Below are 21,081 nucleotides of genomic sequence, written 5' to 3'. Positions count from 1 at the left end.
TTTTTTTTGCCAGGTTTGTGAGTTTGGTTAGTGTACATTTGAACACATACTGTTAAAAAAACCAGATATCAGCCCTGGCTGGTGTAGCTCAGTGGATTGAGCGTGGGCTGGGAACCAAAGTGTCCCAGGTTCAATTCCCAGCCAGGGTACATTCCTGGGTTGCAGACCATAACCCCCAGCAACCGCACATTGATGTCTCTCTCTCTCTCTCTCTCTCTCTCTCTCTCTCTCTCTCTCTCCCTCCCTCCCTCCCTTCCCTCTCTAAAAATAAATAAATAAAATCTTTAAAAAAAAGACATTGAAATGTCATGAGATAAAATGTCCCAAATTAGAGGTTAAAAAATAAATTAAAAAACCAGATATCAAAGACATTGCAGCTGAAGGCCAGACAAGCATGGTTAGCATCACTATCCTGGCCTCTTCTATATAGGAAACTAACAAACTCCTCCCAGGCTGACACACGACTCCTTCATATTTGCATCTACTCAAACTTTTTTAAGGTGATTCAAGTACTTGAATTATTTCTTCACTAATTAAGACCTACCTGTTAATATTGTAGTGAAGAATAAATTAGACAATATATGTAACAATATCTTCTGAAGAGTGAAATGCCATGTAAATATTGAATATTGTTCATTCGTATTTGATATTAAAAGCAGGTTACTGGAAATGACTCAATGTTAACAATCCCAAAATATTTTTAAAGAATAAAGTGCATATTTATTCTGAAGTTTGTTTTTTTGTTTGTGAGAAAACATAACCTATTTTAAATATACATATAAAATACATTTACTTTGTTAAGAGATCATCTCTCTTTCAGAACAAAGGTGAAATGAACAAATTCAGTCCCACAAACCGTCTATTAAAATACTGGTCATATACATTGTACATTTTATCTAGTAGCATCTCAAAGTGGTCTATTGTCAGTGTCTAAAGGTAACACCCTTATGCTCTAGGAATGTATTGTGTGATATAAAGATGGACCTATTCAGTCAAATCAAAAGAAACTTATCATTTTTACAAAGTTAACATTAATTATGTCACAGGAAGGAAAAAATAAAATGCATGTATAGGATTGAAAACTTGAAAAGATAGAAAGCAGGCTGACCTGTCAGGGGATTTGGGTGCAGGTGTGGAGGGATTGAGCAACAGAGAAAAGAAAGAAAAAACTCATGGACACAGATGACAGTGTGGTGACTGCAGGTGGAGGGGGATGGTGGGAAGTGGAGGAAGGTGTGGGGGGCGTATATGGTGTTGAACAGACACTAGACTTGGGGTAGCTTTAGGGCAGTAAGTAAACACGCATACAGCATACGGAAGATGTGCTGTAGAATTGTGCACCTAAAACCTGTATGATTTTTGTTAACCAGTGTCACCCTAAAAATTCAACTAAAAATAAATTAATTAATTAAGTAATTTTAAAAAAAGGGAAAAAAGATCTTTAGATCATGTGAGATAGTGAGTGTTAGACCCTCAGTGTTAAATCATGTCTAAACATAGCACCTTCAATGACAACGTAATCCTTGGCCAGAATTATCTAACATGTATCCAGTGACTCACCCCTTGACCAGGCAAAAGCATTTTTGGCAGCACCTACTTTACCTTGAAATTTTCTCTTTTGAGGTAACACGAGCCTGACCTTGATCAGTTTATCAGATGAGCTCACAGCTATAGTCTGTCAGAGAACTGGTGTGGCAACATGCCAGAACAACTCTGCAAATTGTCTAGAGGGCACACCTAAGTATCATTTCCACTTTCTGTTCATCTGTGTTTCTCAATCAGAATTAGAAGCAAAAGAGAGAGACAGGATAAAGTAATGGAACACAAAAGGGCCATGGAACCCGATAAATTTGTATTTGAAACCTAGTGCTGCTACTTGCTGTATGACTAAACTTTGGAATCAGTTAAAATAGCTCTTTGGATTTTAGTTTTCTTGTTTGTAAAACAAAGCTATTAATTTCCTCCTTAAAAGCTTGTTATAAAGCATCAATGAAATAGTTACATTAATTGTGCAGCCTGGCACATAGTACTCAATAAATATTCTTTGCTTTCCTTTGCAGTGGGGGAAGGAACTCGAGATGAATATCCTCCACTTCACCCACCACACGACATTGACTGACCCCTACCAGTGAGCCATTAATTAATGAAGCCAACATCACTCATGGTGGGGAATATGTCAGAATGCTGAAAGAAGAAAGATGGAAACATCGTCTTTCACTAGTGAAATAACACCAGTGATGGATACTCCTGAAATGGTAGGAGCTGAGTGAGAATTCAGAGACTTTGGAATGCTAATATAGCTGCAGTATCTGAGGATTTGCAAATATATTCTAAACTCTTCAATGACTAAGTCATATATATCTATAAAATACATGTGTATGCCCTAATAAAATTAAAAACCTGGAATACGGCATTTGTGTTTGAATGTCAGATTTGGCCTCTTTTGGAAATTGGTATTATTTATATTATCACACTTTACTCATGTTTTTTCAACTATAGAAAGAGTCCATTACATTCAAATGATCAGTAGCACATGTTATCTAATTAGTGTCTGTTCATGGTAATTGTTGCTATTATATTTAAGACAGACATTTAAAAAATTATCACTGAGCTTTTGTGCAACTCGAAAGCACAATTTATTTTACCCAGTAAAACTAAGTGGTTGTGATTTTACTAAAAATGTGGAGGCATCACTTTAATTCTTATTCAGCTAAGCATGTTTTGCACTCTGTAACTAAAAACACACATTTAAAGTTTATTGAGTATATTCATATTACCTTTTACAGTCACTATTCTTGACTTCTACAGAGTCCTGGAAGACATGAGTAATATATTATCTTTATTCTCTTTCTGCTTCCTGCATAGGAAAGGGTGGGTTTGCACATACTGACAGATCTGAACTGGGGATTAGGAGAGCCATCAAAGAAGTGTTTCTTAGACTGAGGAGTAGTGAGAACCTGTAACTGCCACTTCCAAAATCAGGGCATAAGATTAGCTCTGTAAGAAGGAATCCTATTACAGACATTCTTCCTATCCCATCCACTGAACTTAGGTTAACTGTTATTGGGTAAATCCTTAATAGGCAGTGTGCTTTAACTGAGCTAAGCCAACATATTATTGCCAGTGTGCATTTGTGTGTATGTGGGTGCTGCTTAAAACATTAACAGTGGTAGACCAACCCACCAACAATGCAAATCTCTGTGAATGGGATGCAGTGCAGGCACACTGAAACTGTGTGTGTGTCAGAGGAAAAAAATATCATGATAGGAATGACTTTCACAGAGAGGTGGGAAAGCAATGTTAAGTACTCAGTACAAAGGCATGAAGCACCTGTTAGAGCTGGTGTGACAAAAGAGAGTAACATGGGCCAACTTGATTTTAGTTAGCAAAATACTCAATTGAGAAAAGGCAAGATCAATTTTACTATCTTTTAGTAAAACATTCAATTCAGAAAAAGGCTAGAACAGAGGCCATAAAGAGCTACAGAACCACAGACAGAGAGATAGAAAGTGGCTTATATTCAACAGTTAGAATGAAGTCATACAAAACAGCATTTAGTGTTTACTGTGAGTTGAGAAAACATATACAATATACACATATATTTAGTATGTATACATGCATACATACCTACATACACACACACACACACACATATACACATATATATTCCTCTCTATATATCTACATACAGGATATCTATATATTATAGCCTCATCAGATTTCTATAAGGCAGATATTATCAGCCTTAATTTTAAGTTGGAAAGAACAGATTTGGAGAGGTTAGTAACTTGTTAATGGTCACACAAGAAGCAAAAAGCATAGGTGAACTCATGTCATTTGTTGAATATTCTCCTCATTTTTCATATGGAAACAACAACAGGAGAAATAAAAGCATTCCAGGTAAAAATGAAGATATCTTTAAATGCAGAAGTAAAAAAGGCAGAGAATTACTCACTTCCTCCAAAGTTTAATGTTTGAACTGACTAGAACTTATCTCTCCATCCAGTTTCAACTCAAAAGAATAGCAAACAGGAAATTAAATATTTTCCTTTGAGTGTCCCCAAGAGCTTTCTCCCCCAAAACACATTAATTTTAAAAACATAATATTGCTCAAAGCATACTGGTTAAATAATTGAATGCAGCCACTTGGATTTAGTACAAGATGTACTTGGGGATAGGTTTTGCAGGGCATAATTTTAAAGTTATGAGAAAAGTACTGTTTTCAAAAAGAACCCTGCCCCACCTTGTCTTCTAGGACTTAAATTCTGTAATTACACATACATGTACTTTTTATTAGAATGCAACACTAGTGAAATTCTGTGTAGCAGAGTATTTGCCTTATTTTTAATGACTTTTGTCACTTTTTTGTTCAGGAAACTGCTCTCTATCTCTAGAAAAAAGCACCTGATAGTGGAGAGGGCATATAATGAAAGAGAGGAACTGTTGAGTAAAGAAAATAACGTGGGAATGATCAAGACTTTGTCATCCTGTTATATGACTTCACAAAAGGGCAGTGGGGGGCATGCCTTCTAACCAGTATGTTACATTTGTAAATTCAGTAAGATTGAGATTTTCCAAGTATTCAGTTACATGCAAGTGCAAACAGTGAATGGACCCAAAGGGTCAGAGATTACATATGCTATCTACACTGTGGTATTTCACCTTCAAACCTAATGTTGCCTTTTTATCTTACAAAGTAAGGTGACATCTTATTACTCTCTGCATAGAATTACATATGCCAGAGGGAGGAAAAATCAATTCTCAATGTAATCCATTTTGCAAATTTAAGAGTGACATCAAAGAGCAGGAAGCTGTCTGTGAGTAATGACACTGCTCATTTGTTTAAATGTCAAACTTAACTTCATCAACTCTCAGGGAATATGTCAGCAAAGAATAGGTTTCAGTTCAGCCAGAGACAATCTCAGTGTCATTCAATGCTGAGGAAAATAGCTGTCAGCATCTTGAGAGCAGAGTGCTTTGAGTAAATATTTCTTTTTAAGCTGAATGCAATTGGCTATTTCAGCACTTGGCACTATGGACAGTGCTCTCTTCCTTTACCTAATGAAACAAGTCCTCTTACTGTAGAGGTGTTTCCTTCTTGAGATTAAAGCATTCCCCAGGCAAGCAAGCCGACGCCCCTAAACTACTCAATTAGGATATAATAGGCCTCACAGGTCTGTGCAAAGCTGTAATGAAATAACAGCAAAGTGGGGCAACTTTTATCACAGAAATTAAGCCTGAAATAAAATCAGAGAAGGGAAATCGTTATGATTTGTAGCTATTCCTGCAAGACATGTCAAAAGTTTGCTGCACTGCAATAACAATTCTCTATGACCAAGTCTTTGTTGGAGAGAATGACAGAACCATTAACCTCTTGTGGTAATTTATTAGCAGTGAACATAGGTACAGAAGAGAACAGGAAGTGTGTTTCATAGGCTTGCAGACAATCAGGAGTCAGGAATTTATTCCTTATATAGTTTCAGCTATAGAGTGGAATATCAATGAAGAATTCTGGATCTGAGGTCAGATGAAATGGAACCGAATCTGAATCATGTTCCTTAATAAGTCCTTTCATTTCTCTAAGCCTTGCTTCTTCTTCTGTTAAATGTGGGTTAGTTTGAGGCTTAAGTGAAAGAGTGTATATGAAGGGGTCTGTCGCGCATTAGGTACTCAACAGATATTCAATTTGGAATATTCACTTATCATTAAGTGTTGGCATAATGCAGGGAAATATTGCTATACTAGTGGCCATGTCTTAAAAGTTGTAACACTAAGGATGACAAGAAGAAAGAAAACAAGAAAGGTATTATATTAATATATGTATCCTTATAACAAAGGGCCCTAACCATGTATATTTTCACCTTTCTCCATCTTATTTACATCCCCCAAAGATTTCCTTATGTGTATCTTCAAAAATCCAACAAAAATAGTCCAAAATAATACAGGAAGAACAAAACTAAAGTTCTCAGAGGAGTCTTATTTTTCTTATCACATACTATTCTACCAACTTTCCCAGAACACCTGTCCATCAACATACTACCTACTACTCCACTTGTTGAATGAGTGAGAGACTTTCAGTGCCTTCTGACCAGACTGACATACTTGGGGAGAGAAGGTAAAAATGAGGTGAGTGATGAAAGCCTGATAAATTCCTTATTATCCTCCACTGCAGCTACAAATTCTCTGCTTTGGGCTTCAAAGCCTCTCAGCCTCTCACCTTACTCCTCTTCTTCCATTTTTATAATTGAAAATCAAAAGCATCTTCTCCTAGTCCGTCCCCCCTTTACAGTTCCATCTCCTCCTGTTATTTTCAACAGAGATTCCCTCCACACTGCCCTCTGCATAGGAAACGCCTCCTACTCTTCATTCATCCAGGTACGTGGCTCCTTCCACTCACAATTCATGCTAAATCCTCCTGTCCCTTGCAAAGCTGCTTTTTAAGTGTATTCCCCAGCTGTCCTAATAAACTCAACCACCTCAGCCACCATATCACCGTTGCACCTACTCCCCAAACCTCAGAAATTGTGCAAAGGTGGGGAGAGGGGAGGTTTACATTCAAACCTAGACAGAGACAAATAGAGAGAGCCTAGCATTAAGCTTGGTCTCATCTTTGGGGGGAAAAAATCAGTTACAAATATTTCCCAAGCGTGGCAACAAACGTCCGGGGCAGTAGTGGGGGTGTGGGGGGTGGGGCCGTGTTGGTCGAGTGAATGAATGAATGAATGATGAATGAATGAGTGATTGATTGTCATCTTTTTGGCACTTTTCTCAGATGCCTCTCCTTACTTGAGCCCAGCACGGTTCCTGTGTAAATCAGCTACAGTGCATGAATGAACCCCCTGCTTTTCCTCCGTCTCTACACCCTACCCTTTTATTACCACCTCTAGACAGAGCCTAAACCTCCGCGCCGAAGGGCACTCTATTTCGTCTGCAAATCCTTTGTGACTTCAAAAGCCGAAGCAAGCTTGCTCCTTAGAGGCACAGCTTTGCTTTCTGCCAGCTTTACTTCTCCCCAGACCCCCAAACACCCAGCCACGTTACACAGAAGGATGACTAATTTCCCCATACTCAAAATCCACCTGGAGATCCCCATCGCTGCCACTCTGCTGGCACTTGTAACCCAGGTGGTCGCCTAAGAAACGCCGTTCCCCGCTTCTCCCTGCAGAAAAAAGGAATCACCATTCCAGGGCTTGGTCCTGGTTCCTAAAAACCAAAAACTTTTTTTTTTTAGTAGAAAACCCCACCCCGAGAACAGCGACCTCTTTGTTTGCGTCCGAGCGCGAGGGAGGGGTCTCCGAGCCTTTGCAGCCTGGGGCGAAGGGGAAGTGACAGCCCTCTGGAGGGCTTCTCCAGACTACACTCACCCAGGACGTTCCCAATGAGAGCCACCACAAACACGATGATGTACCCAGCGATCAGGACCCACTCATAATCTTTCGGGTGTAGGTAGTCCCTCCACAGGTACTGCAGGAATTCCTCGTCTTCATCGTACTCGGTGGGGTTCAAAGAGGGCTCTTGAGTTTCATTCAGCTCCGAAGCAGATGACAAGTTGCAACAAGGAGGTGAGTCCTCCAAATCTGTGCCGGACATCACGGGCTAGAGTCCAGTCGGCTCAGTGCTGCAAGCTGCTCTTCCCTTTCCCCATGAGCACTGGTGAGTCGCGGTGGGAAAGGCTGCGTGGAGAGGCGAGAAGGGGCTCCAGAGCAGAAAATGACGTGAAAAGTTATCGAGCCAATGCCTCCGGAGTCCTATGCTGGGCAACTTCTGCGGCGCATTCACTGTCTTTGCGAACGGTTTTGCACCCTGGGACTCAGAGGCTGCAGCAATGACACCGAGAGGAGGAGACGCTACCTCAGTCTGTGCTCAAGCTCAATTACTCCTCATTCCAGCACTGAGTCTGCAGCCCACAGCCTCCTCCCGTGCTGACGGAGAGCTGAAGTAGGAGAAAAAAAAAGTAATGAAAATTATTTTAACCTGTTTCTCTGTGGGTTCAATCTCCCTCGTTTCTACTTTTTTCTTCTCCACTTCTCACGTGCAGTTTGTATAAACCATACATACTGTAGGTCTGTGGACATAGCGCGCATGTCAATACATGATTAACACAGGGTTTATTGATGCATTTGTCTCCTTCATGTAAATATAAAGGTAATGGGGAGGAGCCACTGTGTTCCTCCATCAGGACTATGCAGAAGTAATTTCAGAGAAGTATTTTAACATTTGTGTTTGGCTTTGCCAATTTAGCAGTTGCTGCATCTTTAAGGCATCTCTTCCTCTCTCCATCCTCTGAGCTGGGGAATAAGACCCTATATAAGATATATTTAGTTGGAATTTGTATTTACAACAGCATGTCATATGAAATACAGCAGCGAATCCTTAAAGGGCACTAAGGGTCATAAGTGTGCTCCTAGTTAATGTTGTCAAGCAGAGGAGACATACCCAACAGCCTGAAACAGATTCTCTGCAGGATGGAGTGAAATAAGCAGAAGTGCTCCTTCTCTGGTGAATACCACACCCCACTGGTCTTTCTCCTCATTGACTCATTACTGATATCACCTGTCATTCTCTCATTAATTTATTTGGTCTCTAAGTCTTTTGGGATTTGTCTGGGTTTTGCTTAGGATCCTTTCATTCTCAATGAGTGTGTTTGGAATATTGCATTTGGACTGGGAAGGACCTTGAAATCATAGGCTAACCTTTAGCTAAAGATTAGAAGCCTTCTGATAACATTGCTGATGTGTCCCTACCTAATTTGGATGCAACCACCATAATTTATTATCTTCACCCTTATAGGACTGCTGTAAAGTTTAGAAAACTGGTCCTTACATTGAAACAAGGTCTAAAACCAACATTTGTTTTTGGGTTTTGTTTTTTTGTTTTTTTCATTTTTGCCTTTAATCCCCAGTTCCTAGATTGCACCTTGGTGCTACATGGAATAAATCCTCCACAAGACAATTCTTCACATATTCAAAATAAGCACCACAGTTCCCTCCCCTTTCCATACTCCTTGCATTCACTTTTTCTCCAATTATTTCCATTTTTTTTAAATGGCACTATCTCTACAACCTATATTTGCTTGATCTTCCTTAGACAATTGTCAATAACCTTGCATAACATGCAACTAAGAGGAAATACAAGAACGTGGTGTGGGTCTTGCCAGTACAAAACGACTATTTAGATGCAAACAATGTTTGTACCTAATTATTTTTTCAAAAGTCACAACACATTGAGGATTCATACTGAGCATTTAGTCACTTTCTACCCCAACCCTCAGTCATAATTCTTCACATTTGTTTTGTACATTAGAGTTTACAAAATTATTTTGTGCACTTTAAAACCTCCGGCGGGGGGGCTGTTATTAGGCCTGTTCACAGATGAGAAAACTGTTCCTGAAGAAATTATATGATTTATCAAAGGTCAAGTGACTAGTCACAAAGCCATCCAGTTCTATCCCAGCTTGGTGCATCTATTATTCTACAGATGTCATCTTTCATAATAAATACTATTGTATGTACCCATTTTTCCTAGTCAAGTTTGTTTTTTTAAATATACTTTATTGATTATGCTATTACAGTTGTCTCAATTTCCTCCTTTTGCACCCTCTCCACACAGTACCTCCTGTTCCCTCTGGCACTTCCCTCCCACCTTAGTTCATTACCATGGTTTGTGCATATATGTTCTTTGGCTACTCTGTTTTCTATACCATCCTTAACACCCCCTGTCTACTTTGTACTTACCAATTTGTACTTATTAATCCTTGTACCTTCCCCACCTTTTATCCCCTTCTTCCTCCCAACTGATAACTGTCCAAATATCCCCATATGTATGATTCTGTTTCTGTTCTGTTCATTTGCTTAGTTTGTTTTTTTTAGATTCAATTGTTGATAGCTGTGAATTTATTGTCATTTTAACATTCATACTTTTGATCTTTTTCTTAAATCAGTCCCTTTAACATTTCATATAATAATAGCTTGATGAAGATGAACTCCTTTAGCTTTACCTTGTCTGGGAAGCACTTTTTCTGCCTTTCCATTCAAAATTATAGCTTTGCTGGATAGAGTAATCTTGGTTGTAAATTCTTGTTTTTCATCACTTTGAATAATTCTTGCCAGACCCTTCTAGCCAGCAAAGTTTCTTTTGATCAGCTACCAGTCTTATGAGAACTCCTTTGTAGGTAACTCTCTCCTTTTCTCTTGCTGCTTTTAAGATTTTCTCTTTTTCTTTAACTTTTGACATTTTAATTATGATGTGTCTTGGTGTGGTCTTCTTTGGGTTGAACTTGTTTGAGTCTCTCTGTGCTTCCTAGACTTGTATATCTGATCTCTCTGCCAAATTAGAGAAGTTTTCTTTCATTATTTTTTCAAATAAGTATTCAATTTCTTGCTCTTCCTCTTCTCCTTCCAGTACCCCTATTATTTGAATATTCATACATTTGAAGATGTCCCAGAGGCTCCTTTGTCTATTCTCAATTTTTTTTATTATTTTTTCTTCTTGCTCTTCTGATTGAATTTTTTTTTCTTCCTTATGTTCCAAATCATTGATTTGATTCTTGGCTTCATCCCCTGCACTGTTTGTTCCCTGTATGTTTTTCTTTATTTCACTAAGTGTAACTTTCATTTCTGCCTGGTCTTTGTTATGCTGTTATAGTATGCAATGGATTACTCGAGCATCCTGATAATCAGTATTTTGAACTCTGCATCTGGTAGATTGCATATCTCCATTTCATTTAGTTTTTCTTATGTATGGAGTTTTGTTCTATTGTTTCATCTGTGCCATATTTCTTTGTCTCCTCATTTTTGGCAGCCTCCCTGTGTTTGTTTCTCTGTATTAGGGAGAGCTGCTGTGACTCCCTTAGTAGCATGGCCTATTGTAGAAAAGCACACCAGTAAATTATATGGGATGGAACCTTAGGTAATCTCCAGGGCAGAGCAACCTGTGTTGTCAGGTTGTCTGTGGCTCTGTGTGGGGGAAGGCTAAGAGAGGGGACAATGCCACTGCCTGACCTTTGGAGTTTTGTGTGGGAGGAAGCTGTCTCCCAGCCCTTGCCCTGATGCCAGTCACTTTAATTTCTTCCCGTATACCATTGATGCCCTTCCAGCTCTTGTCCTGGTACTGAATCCCAGAGAGAGCGAGTCTGCAAAAGTCCTAAGTCTGCTGTGAGCCCTTTAAGAGGATACTTCTGAAAATCCTGCAGTTTCGTCTGTGGCCCCACCCCTACTGGTTTTTACAGCCAAATGTTATGGGGACTTATCTTCCTGGCACTGGAGACCTGGGCTGGGTGGTCTGGTGCTGGGCTGCGATCCCTCACTCCCAAGATATTCCCACTGATTTTTATCTACCACACATTGGTGTGGGACTGCCTGTTCCACAGCTCCATGCCTCTCCATACATCTCTGCATTTCTACCCCTCCTACTTCTAGATGAATGTGGCTTCTTTAATTCCTTGGTATTGGACTTCCATATAGCTTGATTTCCTGATGATTCTGGGTGATATTTGATGGAATCTAGTATAATTTTTTGCTATAGTTATGCAAGGAGATGAGCCATGGTTACCTATGCCTCTATCTTGACCCCAAATTTGTTTTTAAGAGAAGGGAATAAATAAGTAAATAAGCATTTATCTTTTGACATATATTTATTTAGTGCTCCTGTTATACTCTCAATGATACTACAAGTTAATCAAGGTTACTACTTTCATGCATTTTCCTTTCCAATGAAGTTAGAAAGAAAACAAATCACCTAATAATTACATAACAAAAATATTAGAAAGGGGTAAGTGCTGTGTTGAAAACCAAACAGGTGAAGTGATGGTGAGTGGAGAATCCTGAAGGCCATATTAGAAAAAGATGGTTAAAGAAGCCTTTGTGAAGATGGGTGTATAAGTAGTATATCCAAATGATATATGCATATTATTAATTTAATCATATTAATTTGAGGTTTAACCAGATCTTCTTAAATGCTGACCCTATTATCCAAAGCATTAGTCATTTCTCCAGACCTCTTGTCATCAGTAAATTTGACAAGCAGGCCCTCTGTAGCTTCATTCAAGTTCATTGATACAACTCTGCTAACTTTGTCGTGTGGTGTATGTGTTCCTATGATTTATAAACATCTATATTTTCCACCTCCATGTACTATTCTTTTCAAAATTGGAAAGGTTGTTGCAACTTCAATGCCAGTCTATATACATTAATGCTTGCAACTTCCTCACTGTTGACAGTCCGTAAGTCCGGACCCAGTGTGCCATTTACTAAGGACTCAGTGCCCTTAACTTTCATTTTGTGGCACTTCAATGTGTCTAGACTTTGGTATGCTCTTTTTAAGTCTTCTATCTGCAATTAATCATCACTCTTTACTAAATGTGTTAAATAAGGAGAAGTAAGACTCTTTTCAAGATTCTGTTCTGTCATCTGCTTTATGTTGTGACAAGCTTGGATTTATCTTGATCCTGAAACTAATCCATTGCCTTCTGTCCATAATTTATCAAGTGATTTATTTTAAATACGTGGCACTCTAATGCCATCAAAAATCCTACTCAAAACTTCAAATTATTATTTATCTTTTGCTAGTACATTAGAGATGGTAACTATTGCAGCACTCATTCTTTCTGAGATCTTTTGATGTCATTTGGGACATTTGAAAAGAATTTTTAGTTGTGTATTTTTATTCTCTTCAATTTAAAATCTTTCTGCTGAATGTAGGGGAAAGGAGTCAGCTTAATATCACAAGACAGTAAAGTTAAGTTCCAGATTGGTCTGGTTATGACCTCTTAAGATTGTTATGGGAATTAAATGAACTGATACTTTTAGAACTATGTCTATTACATAGAAAATGATCTGAAAATGTTTGATGAATGAATGTAAAACTATATGCTCTCATGACATGAATATTATTTGCCATACATACCAATTATTCTAAGTGTTAAAATATTTTTAAATGTAGCTCACAATAGTCTGCATAATTCTGTATAATGACCCAACTTAAATGTTTGCCTGTCACTTTTATTTTAGCTCTCCCACTAATCCAAATATATTAAAAATGACAAAGAAAAGAAAAATAAAACTCAACACTAATTTTGTTTTCCTTTCAGTGGTTGAAGTTAGGCTGCTCTGAGATCTCAGATTATATGGGCTGTCCCAGATTTTACATTCTTATCCCTGGTATGAGACCATATTTTTACAGTTCTATAATATGGATAACTTTATGGATGCACTTCAGTAAATATTTTGGAGTATGTTCTATGTGTCCAGGAGTCTAGCTAAGTACTGGGGGGGTGGGGGCATAAAGATCAATATGATGTATTGCAATCTCAGTGATCTCACAGTCCCCTGGTGACAGAATAACTGTGAACTTGTAGTGTAGAAGGATGCACAGTGTCATGAGAAAATAAAAAAAAAAATAAAAAACACCAACCCAGCCTGGAGAAAACCAGAATCAATGGCTCTCCTTCAGAGACAGTCACTCTTGAGCTGACCCTCTTGAAGCAAAGGAGATCACTAGTTGGTTAAGGGTGGGGGGCGGCAGAGGGAGCAGAATTTCGTGGAGACGTGGAAATGGGAGAAAACCTGGAGTGTATGGAGAAAGCAGAGTGAAGTGAGCAAGGTCAGGCTTTTACAACAACCTCGGGCAGTAATGTGGAGAATAATTAAAGAAGGGTGAGGCAAGAGATAAGGGTTCAAAGTAGTATGCTAATATGTTGATTCTGCTGCCAGAAGGAAGGTAGTGGCTGTGGGAATTGAGGGGAGTTGGATATTATTCAAATACTTTTAATAGGCATCATTTAGAATGCAGACATCTTTTTTTATTACTTCCACGAGGAAGGCTGACTACATGGAAATGGTGTGCGGAGGTTTAGTTTTCTTTCTCTGTCTATTTTGAAGGATACATTCAATAAAGAAAGAGAGAGGTGTCCCACTGTTGACTTTCTGTTATTTGAAAATAAGTTGTTTTCCTTCCTTCTTATCTGTCAGAATGAAACTCAAATCAAGCCTGAACACTCTCAGTAATGACTGAGCTTATTTATTTCCTGAATAAACACATTAGTTTTCATGGAAATTATCTGACATCTCTAGGCATCAAATACCACATTTTCTTACAATATAGCATTGAGATAAATTTTTCTGGAAAAGTCCCTGAATCATGGGAAGTCTAGAAATCTTGTTTTCAGATAAAAGGAGAGAAAGTGATTCTGATAACTTGTTACTATCAGGAATGACTCTTGAATGGGTTACTGAGAATGAATAACCTCCTGCCCTAAAAATCTCAGAAATTAACAAACTAATTTGTTGCAAGTTATTACAGAACATTTCTTTGTGCTTCTTATTCTTTCTATCCGCTTTTACCCCCTCCTTCTTTTAATCATTTCTTATTTCAGATAAGGTTCTCTCTGTTCCTTCTTCTCTTCTATCCTGTATTATAAGGTCTGGCATTTCCCTCTCATGGTGCTTTTGTTTAACAATATGAAAAACTCCTGCTCTAATTCTAACTCAAGGTGAGCACAGACAGACGGTGTTCCTCTCTTACTCGGTTTTTTTGTCTCATGAAGAGCATGGAGAAGTAGGCAAGTAATTTAATTCAGTAAAGCAAATGCCCTTAGGTGTATACCTTGAAAGGATTGGAAGTGCAAGAAGAGCCATCTACTTTTTCAAAGTGGGGTCAAGAAAACTATCCAGAGGACATATTATTTAAGCTCAGAAATGAAGAATGAGAAAGGTATTCAGATTATGAAAGGGCTGGGAGAAGTAGGTGGTACCAGCTGAAAGCCAGTTACTTGTTTGGGAGACATGAACAGTCAGCACTCATGGAGAGCTTACATGGGCCAAGCTCTGCATTTAGTTAATGCATGCAATGCACCTTATATATGCATTAACTAAATCAATCTTCACAACTTGAGGAGGTCTTATGAAGTGTATCAACTTTATAGATGAAGAACATGAGCCATGGAGAGGTTAAAGACCTTGTCCAAGGTCACATAGCTAGAAAGTGCCAGAGTCCTTGAGCAGAGCAGTCACGATTACATTCCAGATTTTTTGGGGGGGAGAGAGCATTCTCTATTCTGTTTCCACAGTAAAAAAAAAAAAAAAAAGCACTCCCAACACCACTCCCCAAAATTAGTATGATCATCTGCTTACTTTATTAGTAGTAAATATATTTCAAGTTTTGATTCTTAAAAAGCATGTGTATAATGAGATACATTTTGTGTATTTAAAAATTCTTATTATATTTTAAGTAATGTTGAAGAGCAGAATCACAGGTGAAACTTTCATACTCCTCAAGTCGATGTCTCCCCCAAAACAAATCAGTGTCTTTCTGTTCTCTTGGGTACAAGCATCTTTGTCACTGCTGTGCACCGAAGGGCATAAACATCATCTCACTTCTGTATCCCGGAACTCAGCACAGCAATTTGCACGTAGCTATAGGTCAGTCACGGTCACTTTATCAGACCCGAGCTGAATTAAAGGAAGGGCCTCCTTTTCAAAAGTTAAATATTTTATGAAAAACTATAAAAATGTGCCACCCTGGTTTATGGAAAACCATGGGAATGTCTGAGTATATAAGTATATATTGTTGCTTATTACTAAATCTTTAGCCAGGAAAGGACTTCATCTCTTCATCTAATGTGCTAATCTATTAATTCAGTTCTTCCCATAACCTAAAGGTTATTTTTCCTTTTTAAAATGTTAATTGATTAAAATGGAAACATAATATTTAAGTCTTTTATCCACCATGAATTTATTTTTGTGTGTGGTATAAGTTGGTGATCAAGTTTCATTTTTGTGTGTGTGTAGCTGTCCAGATCTCCCAACCCTATTTTTTGAAGAGAATATTTTTACTCCATTTTATGCTTCTGTCCCCTTTGTTGAATGTTCATTGACCATAGGGATTTGGGTTTATTTCTGGGCTCTCTGTTCTGTTCCACTGGTCTATGTGTCTGTTCTTATGCCAGTACCAGACTATTTTGATTACTGTGGTCTTGTAACATAGTTTTATATCAGATATTGTGATCTCCTACTTGATTCTTCTTTCTTAAAATTGCTATGGCTATTCGGGGTCATTTATGGTTCCATATACATTTTTGAAATGTTTGTTCTATGTATGTGAAATATGTCATTGGTATCTTAATGGGGATTGCATGGAATCTATATGATCTCCCATATATGTGGAACCTAATTAACAAAACAAATAAGCAAGCAAAATATAACCAGAAATGTTGAATAAAAGAACAAACTGACAGTAACCAGAAGGGCGGGGGAGAGGGATGATGGGGGAAAATAGAGGAAGGTCCATCAAGGAACATGTATAAAGGACACATGGACAAAGACAAAGGGGGTAGGTTCATGGGTGGAAGGCAGGGATGGGTGGGGTGGGGAGCTGAGGTGGGAAGAAAATGGAGACAACTGTACTTGAACAATAAAAAAATGGAAACATAATAATAGAGAGTAGAAAAATATAGGTTTCAATACAGTTATAAAGTGTAGACCATAACTTTTGGGGTGCTTTCCCATTCTTGGTATTCTTTCCTGAGAACTGCATATGACCCTCAACCACCTTGAAGGATAACCACCCAAGAAGGAAAGTGAAAGTGCAATACTTGCCTTCCCAAAGATTGGTCCCTGGCCCCATGAGACCGTACTTTACCCTTGGTTCACTGAGATGTCCCCTTCCATAAATATTATTTTTCCTTCAGCTTATTAGACTGGGCTCTTCCTGGAAAATAATGTTTGTTAAGATAACAAAAATGTACCCTTAGCAGTAAGCAGTGGGCTTATTTAGGCACATGATCTGATTTTTCCTATAAAATAAATAATCCATTTTATTGTGTTACTAAGATTAACTTAATTCCACTTCTGAAGACTTTATTATTTTTAGAGTAGGTTTAGGTTCACAGCAAAATTGAGGGGAAAGCACTGAGATGTTCACATATTGCCAACCTCACACATGCATAGCCTCTTCCATTAAAAACCCCACCAGAGTGGTACATTTCTTACAACTGATGAATATATGTGGACACATCATAATCATCCAAAGTCCATGGTTTACCTTAGGGATCACTCTTGGTATTGTACATGCTATGGATTTGGACAAATGTATAATATTCATCCTTAATTAAATTATTATACATAGTATTCACACTGCCCTAAAAATCCTCTGTGCCCCACCTATTTTAGCATTTCCTCCCTCCAAATTCCTGGAAACCACTGATCGTTATACTTTCTCCACAGTCGTACCTTTTTATGGATGCCATATTGTTAGAATCATATACTAGGTAGGCTTTTCAGATGGGCTTCTTTCAATTAGGAATATGGCCTTAAATTTCCTCCATGGCTGATAGCTCATTTCTTTTTTTAGCACTGGAAAGTATTCTATTATGTGGATGTACCACAGTTTATCTATTTGCTTACTGGAGGACATCTTAGTTACTTCCAAGTCCTGGCAATTTTGAAAAAAGCTGATGGAAATATTCATGTGCAGTTGTGTGTGTGTGGACATACATTTTCAACTCCTTTGCATAAATGCCTAGCTGCAGGATTGCTGGATTATATAGTGGGACTAAGCTCAGTTTTAGAAGAAACCACAAAACTTCCAAAGTGGCTTGTACCATTTTGTATTCCCACAAGTAGTGAATGAGAGTTTCTGTTGTTCTACACCCTCACAAGTATTAGATGTTACCAGTGTTGCAGAATTTAGCCATTATAATAGGTGTGTAGTGGTATCTCATTTTTTTTACTTTGCATTTCATTGATAACATATGATGTAGAACATCTTTGTACATACTTATTTACTATTTGTGTATCTTATTTTATGTGACATCTGTTAATGTCTTTAGCCATTTTGAAAAACAGGTTGTATGTTGCCTTATTATTAAGTTTTAAGAGATTTTTATTGTATATTTTGAATAACAGGTTTTTTTTTATGTGTGTCTTTTGTATATATTTTTCCCAGTTTTGGCTTGTCTTCTCCTTCTTTTGAAAGAGTCTTTTACAGCACTGAATTAATTTTAATAAAGTTTAGTCTATCAATAACTTATTTTATAGATCACACCTTTGGTGTTCTATCTAAAAATTCATAAACACACCTAAGGTCATCTAGATTTTCTTTTATGTTATTTTGTAGAAGTTTTATAGTTCTGCATTTTATATCTAGGTCTGTGAAAGATATGAGTTAATTTTTGTGAAGGACATAAGGCCTTGTCTAGATTCATGGTTTTTTGGCATGTGAATGTCAAGTTGTTCCAAAATCATTTGTTGAAGAGAGTATTTTTCACCATTGTATTCCTTTTTTTCCTTTGCAAAGATCAGTTGACTATACTTATGGGGGTCTATTTTTGGGTTTATGTTTGTCCCATGGATCTTTCTGTCTATTCCTTTACCAATACTACACTGTCTTAATTACTATAGCTTTATAATAAGTCTATAACCATTTAACCATTAAAACTATTTTAAAACCCTGTTTTTCCCATTGAATTACCTTAGCACTCTTGTTAAAAATCAATTATCCATACATGTATGGATTCATCTGGGGGATCTCAATTCAATTTCATTTGTCTATATTTCTATTTCTATACCAGTATAACAATGTTTTGATTACTGTAGTTTTGTGGTATAATTAATTAATTAATTTATTGTTGTTCAAGTACAGTTGTCTACATTTTCCCATCACCACTTTCTCCCATCCCAATCACCCCCACCTTCCACACTCAATCCTTCCCCCCTTTGGCTTTATCCTTGTTTCCTTTATGCATGTTCCTTGATGACCCTACCCCTTCTTTCCCCCATTGTTGCCCTCCCCCAGCCCTCTGGTTACTATCAGTTTGTTCTTTATTTTAGTGTCTCTGGTTATATTTTGCTTGCTTGTTTGTTTTGTTAATTAGGTTCCACTTAGAGGTGAGATAACATGGTATTTGTCTGTCACTGACTGGCTTACTTCATTTAGCATAATGTTCTCTAGTTCTATCCATGCTGTCAAGAAATGTACTATCTCCTTCTTCTTTTATGCTGTGTAGTATTCCATTGCATAAATGTACCAGAGTTTTTTGATCCACTCTTGTACTGATGAGCCCTTAGGTTGCTTCCAGCACTTAGTTATTGTAAATTGTGCTGCTATGAACATTGGGGTATATTGGTTCTTTTGAATTGTTGTTTCAGTACTCTTATGGTATAATCCCAGGAGTGGAATTGCAAGGATGGTACAATATTTGCAAATCAATAGATGTAATATATCACATAAAAAAAGGAAAGACAAAAATCACATGATCATATCAATAGATACAGAAAATGCATTTGATAAGGTACAACACCCATTTATGATAAAAACACTCAGCAAAGTGGGAATAGAGGAAGCATACTTCAACATAATAGAGGCTATATATGAAAAACCTACAGCAAACATCATACTCAACGGGCAAAAACTAAAAGCTTTCCCACTAAGATCAAGAAAAGGACAAGGATATCTACTTTCACCACTTCTATTCAACATAGTATTGGAAGTCCTAGTCACAGCAATCAGACAAGAAAAAGAAATAAAAGGCATCCAAGTTGGAAAGGAGGAAGTAAAGCTATCATTGTGAGAATGACATGATAGTGCACATAGAAAACCCTATACACTCCACCAAAAAACTATTCAATCTAATAAGTGAATTTGGTAAAGCAGTAGGATGCAAGTCAATATTCATAAATCAAAGGCATTTTTGTACACCAACAACGAAACATCAGAAACAGAAATCAGGAAAAAACTCCCATTTACTATAACACAAAATTAAGTACCTAGGAATAAACCTAACCTAGGAGGCGGAAGACCTGTACTCAAAAATCTACACAACACTGAAGAAAGAAATTTAGGAAGGCACAAATAAATGAAAGCATATACTGTGTTCTTGGACTGGAAGAATTAACATCATAAAAATGTCTACACTACCCAGAGCAATTTATAGATTCAACACAATCCCACTTTGTGGTATATTTTAAGATTAAGAAGTGTGAGTCCTTGCCCTGGCCAGAGTGACTCAGCTGATTGGAGCATCCTTTCAAAACCCAAATTTGCATGTTTGATTCCAGTCAGGGCACATATCTAGATTGCAGGTTTGGCCCCCCATCTGGGTGCTTACAATCCCCAGTGTGGAAGCATGTGACCTCCTATCCAGGTGCATACAGAAGGCAACCAATTGATGTTTCTCTCTTTCATCAATGTTTCTCTCTCTTCCTCTCTCTAGAAAGCAATGAAAACAATGTCATTGGGTGAGGATTAAAAAAAGTGTGAGGCCACAAGTTTTTTTCCTCTTTTTAAATATTGTTTTGGTTATTCAGGATTTCTTGAAGTTCCATGTGAATTTTAGGATCTACTTGTCCATTTCTGAAAAAAGAGGAGGGGAAGGTGGTTAAAATTTTGATAAGGATTGCACTGAATTTATAGATCAGTTTGCACAGCATTATAATAGTAACAGTATTAACTCTTCCAATTCAAAAACCTGGTCTTTCAATTTATTTAGGCCTTTAACTACTTTCAACAATATTTTTACATTTTTGTGGTGCAGACACCTGCCCACAGTGTCCAAGACATTGTGGATGACACACAAGACAAATTCACATGAACTACCGAGTCCTGTGGAGGAAAAGGGATGGCACGGCTACTCTCTCAAGGGGAGAGCACCACGACCCTTGCCTTGACAAGCTTTTATTGGGTTTGTTTTGCACAAGAATACAGGTAAAGCTCATTAATCATTATCAGGCAGTAAGAATCAAACATACAAAGAATTCTGAGGGCCTATTTTGAGTCAGGGTCAGATAGCTAAAGAGCCATAAAACTTTGAGGAACAAACTCACTTCTCACTTGGACTCTTATCATTTAATTGAGAGCATTCTAAACAAAACAGGTTTCACAGGATTTTACATATTCTTTCTTAGGTCTGATCACCCTAGGGAACCCACCCTTTCCAGCACAGGGCTGCACCTACCACCAGCATTGTTTCAGGTGTAAGTCAGGCAGGGGAGTAAGGCAGCCAAGAGATTAGACTTCTCGCAGACAGAATGAGGACTCAGGCTATGTCAAAGCTACGGGGCAAGTATTTATTACCCCCTTTTGCCATAG

At 37.8% G+C, this 21,081-nt stretch overlaps 1 protein-coding gene across 1 annotated transcript in view; it reads right to left on the bottom strand.

Moving 5' to 3' along the window:
* The window catches only part of HCRTR2 (hypocretin receptor 2), an 86,141-nt gene extending 78,551 nt beyond the window's left edge, over positions 1 to 7,590 (bottom strand). The window contains exon 1 of the mRNA XM_045843904.1: positions 7,365 to 7,590. Within this exon, the coding sequence (XP_045699860.1) occupies positions 7,365 to 7,590 (226 nt within the window). The remainder of the gene's footprint in view (positions 1 to 7,364) is intronic.
* Between the last annotated feature and the right edge of the window lie 13,491 nt (positions 7,591 to 21,081).

This window comes from Phyllostomus hastatus, unplaced genomic scaffold, assembly GCF_019186645.2.
Source record: "Phyllostomus hastatus isolate PE091 unplaced genomic scaffold, TTU_PhHast_1.1 phas_contig_40, whole genome shotgun sequence".
Taxonomy (NCBI): domain Eukaryota; kingdom Metazoa; phylum Chordata; class Mammalia; order Chiroptera; family Phyllostomidae; genus Phyllostomus; species Phyllostomus hastatus.
The sequence above is the reverse complement of the archived record's forward strand: the minus strand, read 5'-3'. Positions and strand labels throughout refer to the sequence as shown.